Below are 12,718 nucleotides of genomic sequence, written 5' to 3'. Positions count from 1 at the left end.
CTAATGGAAGGCGGGAGATTAACTAAGGCGGGAATGAGAAGGGAGGTGTTTTGAGCAGGGCAAATCTGAGCCCTGAAAAACTGCTGTACATCCACAGGAGGGCCACAGGGACTGTGAGCGATTTGATACGAGGTGTAGGAAGATTCTGGAAGGGAGGAAGGAAGGAATGGAAGAAGGGAGGAAAGAAAGAGGGAAGGGAGAGGGTGAGGGGAGAAAGGGAAGAGGGGAGGCCTGGAGGGAAGATAACGGAAGGGAGAGAGGCAGGAAAACAGAGGGCAAGTGGAGGAACACATTGGGGACAGGCTACCACAGTTCAGACCGGAATGTTTACTGTGGATATACAGTATGTTGTTCTTGTAGTGTATTTTGAAATGATTACAGTGAGTATATAGTACACTTATTTCAAACTAACTATGATAAGTAGCTACAGTAAGACGAATTTCTGGACCAATGAAAGAACAAAAACACACTTTGGTTCAAAACATCAGTGTTCTGTGTGGTAGTGCCCAGGGTGGTCACACGAGTGCCCAGGCAAAGGCTGGTGACCACCTCTCAGGTGCACTACACAAGGCATTTGTTTGGAACAGCCTGCACGTGGGCTTTGAGACCTGGACGCCAGCCAGCCACCCGGCAGCACACTTCCTGTGGCGGTACTGGACCGCCCTGTGCAACATTCAAGGGTGTCCCTGCTGCAGCATTTGGTGCAAGGAGATACATTTCAAATAAATGAAGCAACTGACAAAGGTGTGGATGAATGAATGCTAAGAAGGGCGGAGGGCTGCAGACCTGCCACCTTGTGCGGGCCTGAACTCCCCCGAAGGAGCATGGGGATGGCTCAGACCAGAGTGCAGGGCTCTCAGCGCTGGCCTTCCCAGCTGCGAGCCTGGGCACGTTCTCAGGAAAGAAAACTGAGAATTGCTTGACGGTTTTCCAGCCAAGACTGGAAAAACCCGTCCTTGGATCAGGCCTGTTGTACACGGGCATGACAGGCAACGTGAGGACACTGAACACTCCAGCAGCACGGGGGCAGCTCTGAATGTAGAATACAGGACTCGGAGAATGCACAAAGGACGAGCAGACACTGACGGCAACCATGCTCACGCTCTGCACCGTGAAGGCGTGCGGGGAGGCTTTCAGGCTGAGTCAGTATAACGTCCGTCTGTGCACCACACTGGGAAGGGAACCCAGATACTTGCTACTGACTTTTAACATCATTAGACAAAGAATAAAAATGCCTTAAGGTAACCAAAAAAGCTCTTGAAATATTAGTAATTGTTAGGACGGCACGGCATGATCTAAGAACGGAGATGTACAGCTGTCCTTAATCAGCTGTCCAAGAACTGGAAACCTGCTAATGTCACAGACATAGAGGGAAAGCAGCATAAAAGTAGCACCAATGAGCTGCAGGGACCCGGCCCATCAGCCTGCACAGTGTGAGGGCCACCTGACGCCCAGAGAACGAGAGCGGAAAACCACAGGACTGCGAGAAAGGAAAAGGACTTTACATGCACCCTGAAAGTGGCCAAGCGCAGCTCATGGAACGCCTCACGTTGCCTAACAGTGCGGAACACGTGGACATGGTGGACATGGTGGCCACAGTGGCTCCAGGGCCTACAGCATCTATCTATCTCACGCCTCCCACAACTCACGTGTCGTTCTAGGGACTTCACACCAGCTCAGAGGACGAGCACGAAACCCTCTGCTGCAGCACTGCATGGTGACATAAAGTAGGGAAACACTCGCGATGCTGCCCCCTCCTAGAAGGGGGTGTCTCAGGCAAGCCGTCTTCCCTGGTCGTCAAAGGAAACCTCTCCGTGGTACTTCCCGCAGGACAGGCGGATCCTGACATGCACCACTGAGGTCAATAATGTGCAAAGCGGGCTTGGAAATATTTCCTCCTCTTAATCTACATATTGCTGAATATCAGAAGGTGTCTTCAGGTCTTGTATTCTGTACAAATATTTCAGACAAAGTGCAGTGTGGGGCTTCCGTAGAAAGCCCCGAGCACTTCTCACGAAGACAGTGAACGTCACCATGGGGAGCTGTAATCCACTGAAACATCCTGCTGATCTAAGGGACTGTTTCTCATTAACATTCATTAACTAACTGCTGGTCTCCCCCAATAATGAAAGGCATTGTAACATTACTAAAACAAAAGAAATATTAAAGATGGGAAAATTTAAAATGAACCTAAGTCTGCTGTGGACACTAGGAGTGCCCTGTCACATAAAGATATGTCTCTGGACATGCTTTATTTGAAAACAGGATCTCTGTAGACATCAAGGACCTCAAAATGACAAGTGCATTTCTAGGAGAAAGAAAAGTGAGGTGAAGACTAAGCCGAAAATGGAGTGACGTCTCTACAGACCAAGAATGCCAAGCGCTGCAGGCAGCCAGGCTGCAGGGAGAAGACAGGCTCAGGTCGGGTCTGGGTGTCCAGAAGGAATTGGCCCTGCCGGCCCTGGGTGTGGACTTGTGGGCTCCAGAAGGTGAGAGCAAAGTCCTGCTGTCCTAAGGCACCCTGTGACAATTTTTAATGACAGTCCGAGGAAACGAATACAATGATAATAAAACTAGTATCAAGTTATTAGGCTAAAATCAGATCATATCCAAGCAAAATGACCATGGAAAAAATGACAGAAGACCGAGGATAAAATAATGAAAGCAGATACTAAGAGAAGACAGATATAGACCTACTGAATTAGGATTAAAGGCAAAACTTAATTAAATGTGTACTTGAGGACATTGAATAAAGTAAATAAATATCATCCCTTATTATAAGGCCATATAATTTACAAACTGTGATCCAGAAATGATTAGACTATTTAATGAAGTATCAAGAATAAGAAGGCTATATTATGTTATACTCAGATAAATAAACGAGAACGACACAAATCCTCCAAGTTTCTGTCTAAAGCAACAGTTAAGAATGAAACACAAGCACCATGTCTACGGCCAAGGGAACCGCAGGGACACAAGGATGGAGGAGGGACCACACCCAGGAGCGGGGCCTGGACTCCGGCTCTCAGGTCTGCTTCCACTTCTTCCAGCGAGACTGTGCATACGGTCTCGAGGACCCTTTGTCAGTGTCTGGAGCACTGTTGTGACATTTGCCATCACACCCAAAAGAACGTGCTGATCTATGTTCTGCTTGGGACCTGCCCCTCCTCCGCGGTTCCCACAGTAATGACACTTCGCCCTGTGGCGGCGCTTGCTATGCCTTCCGCAGGACCCAGGCTCTGACGGCCCTCGTTCAGCACTTCCTGAGCTCCTGTTTTAGGACAGCGGCACACAGAGCATGGCTGAGAATGAGAAATAGAGATATCAAAGGAAATAACTAAACATTTACACAAACAACTATAATTCTCAAGTTACTATGTCCTTTTTAAATTAAGAAATGAAATACTAATGCGTCACAGAAATCTTCAACATGACCATGCTCCTCGGTACTATCAACCTACGAAACAGGGAGCGTCTGCTGGGCTCTGAGTGTGTGTACACGACTGAGTGCTTCTCCTCCCAGAAAGCCTGCGCGCTTTCATTTCCTGGTCAGCCAACGGTTTCACCAGCTATTTTATCTTTTGTGATCCATAAGTTCTTGTGGAAGACACTTTGATATTAATTATATAATTATCTTTTTTTTTTGTGGTGCCATGGATCGAACTGAGGACCTTGCACTTGCCAGGCAGGCGCTTATGCCACTGAGCTATACCCCAGCCTGTACATAAGTATCTTTATAGTACACATGTTAAAGAACTATACCTCTCTGCTGTGTAGGCCAATTAATTCTGCCTAAGTATAAATTTGGGAACACGGTCACGTCTGTGTATGGATCACAAAATGGCCTGTCCCTCAACTTTCACTAGTGCAAGGGTCTAATAGTGTTATACTTTACCTCCTTCCCTCTCCCTACAAAGAAACAAACAAGGAACTCTACTTCTCAAAGAACACCATGAGTTCTCTAATCTCATTCCTCATTCATGGAGTAGGAAAGCTGAGGCTCCACCTGGCCGAGTGACCTGCTCAGGATCAGACGGCTTCTGTGAGGCAGCTCTGAAAACAGTCATGTACAGCAAGAACTACAAAAGCCAACTTGGCGCCCTCCCAGTCTACCAGCCCTCCAGGGACACCTCCAGCACCTGAGGCAGATGAGGGGCCACTGGAAAACAGTGGAGCTCTTACTAAGTCTGCATGACTGACCTTCGTCCATAAAGCCCCTGCACTCTCTGGGAAACTAAAGAACTGGTACCCTTCACTTACTCTTGGTTCTCTTTCTTCCTTTTTTCTCCTCTGGATATTCTCTTCAGTTATTCCAAAGGCAAGGGCAAAAACCCCTCACCTGGGGAGATGGCCTCAGAGGCAGCCGACAGCGGGCACTTAGCAGTGCTATGGTCCACACCCCTAACACGCACTCCTGCTTGGCTCTAACGAGTTTCTCTTTACAGCTTATCTTCATGTGCATGACACAGATTTGTATGAATTTCCTTTTTTTTTTTTCTTTTGTTTAATTTAGTACAGGGTCTACATGATCACACTATACAGATTCAACTCGTAGTGATCCTCCTGTTTTCAGCCTCCCAAGTGCTGGGATTACAGGTGTGCACCACCACACCCCGTCTCAACGTGCCCCAGGGGCAAGGCCGGCATGGCGGGGATTGAACTCTGGCCGCTGCACTCCACCTAAGCAGGCGCTTTAGTCCACTGACCTATCTGGCTGGCCCTGAATTTCATCTTATTTACAAGTTACAAAATGGTTGGTAATGGTCCTGAGAACATTTGTACCTAGACTATTCCTGAAGGAAGCAATCTCAACCAATACCCCAAGCCTTTTTTCCCTGTGACTAGATGACGTAAACATAAGAATGGCAAGCAGCTGGCTTCGGGAGTGGCAGTTCCATTCTCAGCAGCTCATCCTGTATCCAGAGCACAAGACAGTTCTGCGCATTCCCTTGCCTGCTCTTTAAGCTTCAAGACTCTGTGGAAGAAACAGCAACATGAGCGCTCTCAGTCCAATAACCCTGCATTCGGCAGTATTGCTATGCAATTCTCTAAGCTCTGTTAGATGAAATTCCGCAGCATACTCTAAGCTATGGAGCAGAGGGAAGGCCTGCGAAGACAGCAGACACAATCCTCCTATGTAGAATACGTAGCATTTCCTCCTGCTATCTCCTGAGAGGTTCTGCAAGCCTAAAATTAGACACAGGGTTTCTCCTTCAGTGGTTAACTCTGACTCAACAGTTGGTTTAAAATAAGAAGGGCATACTTTAAAAATCATAAAAGCAAAGATGTAAATTGCTGTAATTACTGCAATTCGTAAACTTATTCAGGCCATAGAAATATCAGCAAGTATGTGCTACGTTAGAAGTCAGGAGCATTAGTAAAGGTGGTAGAGCTAACCTTCATGTGCATTTGCTATGTACAAGCACCATACGGAGTGCTTTATCTGTAGCACTTTATTTGATTCTCAGGGCCATCTTAATATGATTTCCATCTCACGCAGTTTTAACACAGTAAATCATGGGGACAGCCTCATGATTTTGATCAGAGCATAGACTTCTGCTTTGTAGTAAAGGAGGCTGATCTCGGAGAGCTAGCTTCTGCATGGTAAGTGCCGACTGACCTACTGTCTTACTCTCTCTTGCTTTAGGTAATACTGTAAGCAACATCTTCCCCAATCTCTCTATATAAAATGTCCAACTCCTCCAACCCACACTTGCCGAGTTGTCCCAGTGAACAAAGACAAACTGTAGTGCATAGTATCCAATTTCAAATAAACGCAGTGCTTTCCCTTCTGGACTATGAAAGGGCTATGGTGTTCTGACTTCAGTTTCCAAGGTCTCTTATAAAGATTGGGTGGGGATGTTTGAATTCTGACTCTGTTGAAAACTGCCTAGAGCCAGGAAGGGTGTCATTCTACTGGCTCTGCTTAAAAACCAATAGAAATGTCCCTTCCTGCTGCTAAAAACGGCTTGAAAATTAAATAATTAAACACCAGAGACAACATTTTAAGTTAGGGAACTCCATTCATCACTGGACAACATGCTCTGAGCAGTTACACATCCCAAGCACCAGAGAAGCAGCCAGGCAGCAGCCCGGCAGTGAAACTCATGTGAGGGTTAGAAATCCTCTCTGTGTAACGCAGGACATCCGCCTTTCTCTTACTCCTACACGCTGTGGAACAAATCAAGGGCCTGGCATAACTGACCTCCGTGGATACTTGCCCTGCTGCTGGGAAGGCAGAAAAACAGTGCTGAAAAGTACAGTTTTCACGCAGTGGGAAGAAGTCATAACTTGGGTAGACTTGTAAGAAATTTGTAGGGAAACTGTTTTAGAGCCTGAGATTCCAAGATAATTAGGAAGTTTAGGCTAAAAGCAAAACTCGAAGTGTCCGAAGTTTCGCCACAAAGCGCACCCTTACCACTCGCACTGCGCAGGCCTGGCTGGGTGCAGGTTAGTGATCGCTGCAGCAAGGCCCGGGAAGCGAGTCAAGTCTATAAAAACCTCCTGTCATTTGATGTGGCAAATGATTTGCATATTTTCTTGTATTTGAGCGTATGAAATTTTACTGATGCTGTTTGAACCCTGAGCATTACCTGTTTCCCTTTTAGAGTCTGCTTTCAGGAAAAAAAAAAAATAAAGTTGAAGTTATATTAAACTGATGCAAATTCTTTTTCTCAAATACCTTTAGATCTTCCAATTTTGCTTAGGCTAAAGATTCTAAGAGTAATAAAACTGTTGTCATTTCTCCTGTGAAACAGATTTTTTTTAAAAAGACATCAAAGCAAGGGAGTGCAAGCACACTTGTCTCACAGCATGTTCCCATCACAACATCCTCTCACGCGCTCTATCCATCTCCAGGAAGCGCACAGAACGCCAAAAGGTGAAAAGGGGAAATTCTGACTTGGATTCAGACTCAAACTACAGTGTGAATTTCCTCGCATGCTAATTTGTTTTGCGATTAGTTTTGGCCCATGTTTACTTTGAGAGAAAGTGGCTATTGTATGGTTTGAGAAATACTGACATGCAAGAAAATATGTTACTCCTTGCAAATTTCGAAAGCCATCATTGCAATAGAATCATAAGTAAACCTGTGGGCAGAGTCTAAAAAGGAGAGCTGTAAACCATTTTGTAAATGCTATCACTCCCACAGCATTTTGGCCATAAACTTTATGTCTAAGTTTAAGATAAAAGCCAGGGAACAATACAAACTTTATATATGAACACAGTCTTTATAACGGACATTTAGATTCATACATAGTTTTCATTTTAGCACAAAGATCTACAACTAGACATGTTCATAAACCTGTTGGTCCCTCCGACTTTGTTTAGCTCAAGAAAAAATAATCCTTGTTCAGCACATTAGCATATTAATTGGTTATAGTTCAGAGTCTGGAATAAAGATGTCCAATGCTATACCGCCTCCAACCCTTAAGTGACAGCAAATCGGATTCTCAATTACGATACTCACAGCTGCTGCCTGCCCTGTTACCCCTCTGTCCGGGTACGTGTTCCGGCTCCCTGTATGGAAACTGCAGAGTCGTATCCAAGGTTCTGAACCCTTCTTTAAGAGAATGATGCTTGTAGTACTCCACAAGTTCCTTCAGGAAAGAGAAGAAAACTTTTTTGGTAAAGATACTTTTGTTATCACACAGTCAAACGTAACGATAATGGGATTCATGCCAAACTTTCCAGGAAGAGCCAGCGAACGCTCATTTGTGCCTGATGCCTGAAGGTGCCTGCCACCTGCCTGGAAGTTGGCCTTGAAACTCAGGACATTTATAATGTGCGTCTCCCCCTGTTCTCCACAGATACATATCATCTGGTCGGCCTTGAATCAGATGTGGCAAACAGAAAAGAAAAAAAAGAACGCAAAAAACTAAACTAATCCGCAACTTCAGAGTAGTAATTATTGTTCTTATTTATGAAATACTTGCCTTTCTGAACAAAACATAAAAGGAACAGCTGCTCGTTTAATACATAGCAATTTCTAGTTTTCCTGCATGGCCACAAAACAAACGTGATATTAAACGTCCTTTTCCACGGCAAGCCAAAGCCAGCAAAGCACAAATGCAACCAACACTGAGGAAGTGTCCGCTCCCGCTGCAGTCCCGTCACCTGGCGCTCCAGCGTGTGGTCTAATTTCACATGGTTTGCCTTACATAAACCCAAGCCCAATGTCAGAGCCACCCAAAACGTTTCAGACTAAAACTCCAGGAAATTTCTTTTCATGTGTTTGCTTCGTCAATTCTGCACAAATATGAATCTCTACTAGAAACTGAAATTAAAAATAATTCATAATGGAAAAATGCATCTTATTATGTATAAAATTTCTCATAAATGCATGAAATGAAAATGGATGCAAAATAATTTTAATCTAATTATTCAGTACTTCTCTTACACCACATTTTAAAAGATATTGTGGAAAAGCAATTTATTTCTTTTAGAAACCACACTGTCAGTCAATTCAATATCTCCATTCAGTGGTTTTATTCAAAGTTCCCAGAACAAATCAATTGGGCCAAAAATCATCTGAAAAAAGAAAAAGGGAATGATTGAGATTTATTATTTATAAACAAATCCAGACATGTTATGAACTTCACTGTGCTGCGGTTGTCAGTGGCTACAACGATTATAAAGATAAGGTTCCTGCTCAGTAGGAGTTCTCATCCTAGGAGGGAATATGAAGGGCTCTAGGGCTTTGACCACACACAAGAAACTGTGCCTTGGTGTGTCCATTAGGGGGCGCAAGAGATGGTTTCAGAGCCAAAGCACCATGACTTAAAATGAAGAACATATACAATTTCAATAGCCAGGAATGGTGCGAGTTTGTTTCAGGTGGAATAGGCAGCCTAGGAATAATCATGAAGGTAAAAATGAAAAGCCTACTTGCAGTATGGCTTGTTTAAAGCACTGGATAAAGCAAAGAGAGATATTTTTCAATCCCTTTACCTGTAAAATGGGGACAATAAGCCATGCCACAGACCAGAGCACATACTGTGCCCGACACAAACGGTCACAACTGCCACAATCATCCCACGTGCGGGCATGAGTATGGTTTCCCATAATTTCCTCTCAGGAACCTTGCTCTCAGGCTAACCAGTGTGTGTCGGAGCACAGAGCTGACTCCTATCTCCAAAGTCTATGCTTTAACCACACGGTATTATTAATAAATATCACCTGGAAAATGCAAACACACACACCACAGAAGCTGAGGGAGCCACGTCCGTGGCATGCCTGGAACTTTATTTTCCTAGATTTAAGATGTTAGGGCTTTACATATATTATATTTTTAGCTTTTAAAACTTATTTCTTCCTTCCTTCCTTCCTTGGGCCTAGATAACGGGTGTGTCTCTCCAACAAGGCAATGCAGAATCTACCAACTTTAAAAAAAAACCTGCTCATGCAAAGGCAGTCAGAAGCAGGATACTGAGATTCAATCCCCAGCTCCAGCTGCCTACCAGCCCTGCCCTTTAGGCAGCCTGAGCCACCAAAATAATTAAATAATCCCTTGGGGCTAGGGAGATGGCTCAGTGGAATAAGCACCTGCCTGGCAAGTGCAAGGGCCTGAGTTCAATCCCCAGATCCAGAAAAAAAAAATCAGAAACAAAACGGTGGATTAGACGGAAGTTTCTATTTTCAAAATGGTTTCCATGATCAGAATACAGCATTTGTCTGATGCTGATTTTTTTTAACCGACACAGTTTGCAAAGGCCAGGCAAGGAATTAAATAGTTTTTAGTGATCAGAATGTCATTTTTTAAAATTTCATAAGGTCTCCGGAAGAAGGTACATGTACATATTATGTTGCTGAAGAAATTGAATCAAAGAGTTTTTCTCTTAGTTTTGATATTGAAATTCCATAAAATTTGTTACTTTCTTTCCAATATGAAACTAAGCCTGAAATGGCCTATGTGCCAATAGCTTTATCTTCAATTTAATGTCATTAAAAGTCATACAAATTCTGTCATGAATTATAATTGATTAATGTTTATGTGAAGTTGGCTAGAAACTACCCTAGCACTATTATAATGCAGGATCTGGTCACCGTTTAATATTCCTCCAAAATTTTACAGAAGAAAAACATAATTTTTTCAAGGCCTCCAGTCATGTAGCTTAGTAATCTGCAAAACAGCCTTAACACTCCACTAAGCGCGGAAGGTGATTTAGCTCCACGTTTACGGTCTTCCAAGGGCGTGTCTTCCTACTTGTGCCTGCATGGAATTGACTACTGCCACCATGGACACTTTCCAATTTATGCCTTTATGCCTTCGGTATTTTAGTCTAATCAACCCCTGCTTTAGCAGTCACTGACCTTCAGGTACAACAAGTAAATAAGAAGACTAAACAAAAGGAATTGCTAAGTATCCCTTATCTCACACGGACACGGCAGTGTCAACATTCAAGTCTTTCTGAAAAATAATGAGTGAGGGCTAGTCATTCCAATTACCTAGGAAACAGGCAGTGGGGAGGGTTTATGAACAGCATTTGGACATGGGCTGGCTGGCATACGTGAAAATCAGAACAAAATTAATGCCTTGTAATCTGGATACAGAAATTCGGTTAGGATTTGAATTTAATGACTAAGAAAAACAAAAATTTTGATGAACTAAGCTATTGAAACCCAAGGGAAAAAAGGTTGGTTCCAAGCACCTAAGGCCAATTTTCTTTTTGAGCAGTTGGAGAATTTAAAATAAGCTCCAGAGTTTGCTTGTGTTTTATAACCTTTTCAGATAAACATTTTAATTCCATGCCCTATTCTGATTCACAGGTAGAAAAATCTAACTTTAACACCAGTTGGATGCGAAATGATGCTTAAGAAAAAACTCAAAGCTACAAGCCATATTGATTTGCAATGCAAACCGCGTTATGTAACGGCAACAGTAACGAGGCGGCCCCTGGAGGTGGTATGATTCTGAGTTTAAGGAGCCCCTGCACCTCAAACCTTCTTTTCTTCCAAAGGGGCCAGTTACTGAAATATGAGTCACCCTTCGGACAGAGGGTATTCTCGTGGTATTCTGTTGCTGTGGTCTGAGAGACAGAACTATTTTGAGGTTCTTGACATGTATGTGTTCACTAGTTTCTAAGCTTTCTTAGACCAGTGGAGTATTTTCTGGATACTCCACTGAGTATCCTTTTTTTTTTTTTTTTTTTACCTAAAAAGACAGCGACTGTGCACAGAAAAGACTCAATAGAAATGTGTTCCATAACTGAACAGAAACAAAACTAGTGAAGGAAATGTGTACCTTCATTGGTTTTAACAGTTATTTGCCAGATCTGACACACGGCCTTTCAGACGCCAAGACTCTCGGCTCCTGGCCGCTTTTTCGTTGTCATGATGACATTTATTGCTAGTGCGCTCCACTTTCACTACAGTTTTGCTGTGAATTCCCCCCCCCCCCGGCTTGAACCTATGAAAGGGCAGGCTTTCCTACAAAAGACCCCTAGCTGTGAAGGGGGAACGTGCAGGCATCAGCAACATTTCTGACGTCTCCCCTGTACCTTGTAAGGGGAGCTTACGTGAGGCCCGAGGCCAATCCTCTCGGCTCCCTCTCCCGAGCGTGGTGTAAGAGCCTTCCTGGTCTTGTACAAATGATCTGAATCGGGGTTTGCCTGCTGTTACTACAATCACAGCTCCATATACAGAGAGAAACTCATGGGCCTATGTCTACCAGTGCAGGTCACCGCGCTGTTTCCGGCTTTCTGCATCTAACCCTTGCTGCAAAAGAACTTCCTGGGGCGGAATGGAGGTGACACAAAGCTGAAGGCCTCGCCTTTTCCCGTGGCTCCTCCTTTCATCCCTTCCCTTGTCTCCTCTACCGGGAGTTCCTTTCCCTACTTTCAAAGTCCAAAAGAATAGAAGCTGTCAATGGCCCTGTGGCACTTTTTCAAGTGCTGCATCAGCTATAATACTGTGGGGCGGCCTTGTTACTGTCCAAGGAAGCGCTGCAGGTGAAGGCGCAGACTGGCAGGTCTCTGAAGTCCCGCACACGCGTCCTCCTGGCTCAGCTGGGCCTGCTGTTCGTCATCTGCGCATCCACTTGCCCCTCTCGCCTAGGTTTTCGTTTAGTGGAGAACCTCCCCCAACTCAGCCCTCTTGTTCCAATGGAACCTAAGTTACTTCCAGCAATGGAACCTAAGTTACTTCCAGCAGGGACAAGGTCTGGATCCTGGTTTCTAATTTGACAGAGTTTACCCTTCAGGACTCGGCACACAGCCTTTCCTCAGCTTTTGAACCAGAAAAGTAACACTTATGTCAGCACAGGTTTGCTTCTTTTTCTTTCAACTCAAAATGCTTCCTTTTTTTTGTATACACATGTATTTTTATTTTGTGGGGCATATATAAGAGTGAAATTATTCAGTCATATTATAATTTAAAAGTAATTTTTGGGGGCTGAGGGGGTAGCTCAGTGGTAGCGTATGTATTTAGCATGTGTGAGGCCCTGGATTCAATTCCCAGCACCAAGTAAGTTTTGTTTTTTTTTGTTTTGTTTTGTTTTTTGTATTTGTACTTGTATCTGCATCTTTTTTTTTGACATCAGTTATTTTTATTTTAAAGAAAAAAAAATAAAAACAATGGCACAAAATCTCAAAACAAGATTTTAGGAGAGTAACAATGGTTAGTACATTGTGTATTGTTACTGCCAAAGTAGTTTCTCATATTACAAGATATAGGCAAGAAATAATAAACAACATAGGTACAAACCTCTGTTTTTTTTAAA

The 12,718-nt window shown here is 43.8% G+C and overlaps 1 protein-coding gene across 1 annotated transcript in view; it reads right to left on the bottom strand.

Annotated features, from left to right (window-relative positions):
• The window catches only part of Vav3 (vav guanine nucleotide exchange factor 3), a 347,338-nt gene that overhangs the window by 11,941 nt on the left and 322,679 nt on the right, over positions 1–12,718 (bottom strand). The window contains exon 23 of the mRNA XM_023721699.1: positions 7,469–7,598. Coding sequence (XP_023577467.1) covers positions 7,469–7,598 — 130 coding nt within the window. The remainder of the gene's footprint in view (positions 1–7,468; positions 7,599–12,718) is intronic.

The sequence above is a fragment of the Octodon degus genome, unplaced genomic scaffold (assembly GCF_000260255.1).
Source record: "Octodon degus isolate 3935 unplaced genomic scaffold, OctDeg1.0 scaffold00084, whole genome shotgun sequence".
NCBI lineage: Eukaryota > Metazoa > Chordata > Mammalia > Rodentia > Octodontidae > Octodon > Octodon degus.
Note: the sequence above shows the minus strand (reverse complement) of the source record. Positions and strands in the feature narration are given on the sequence as shown.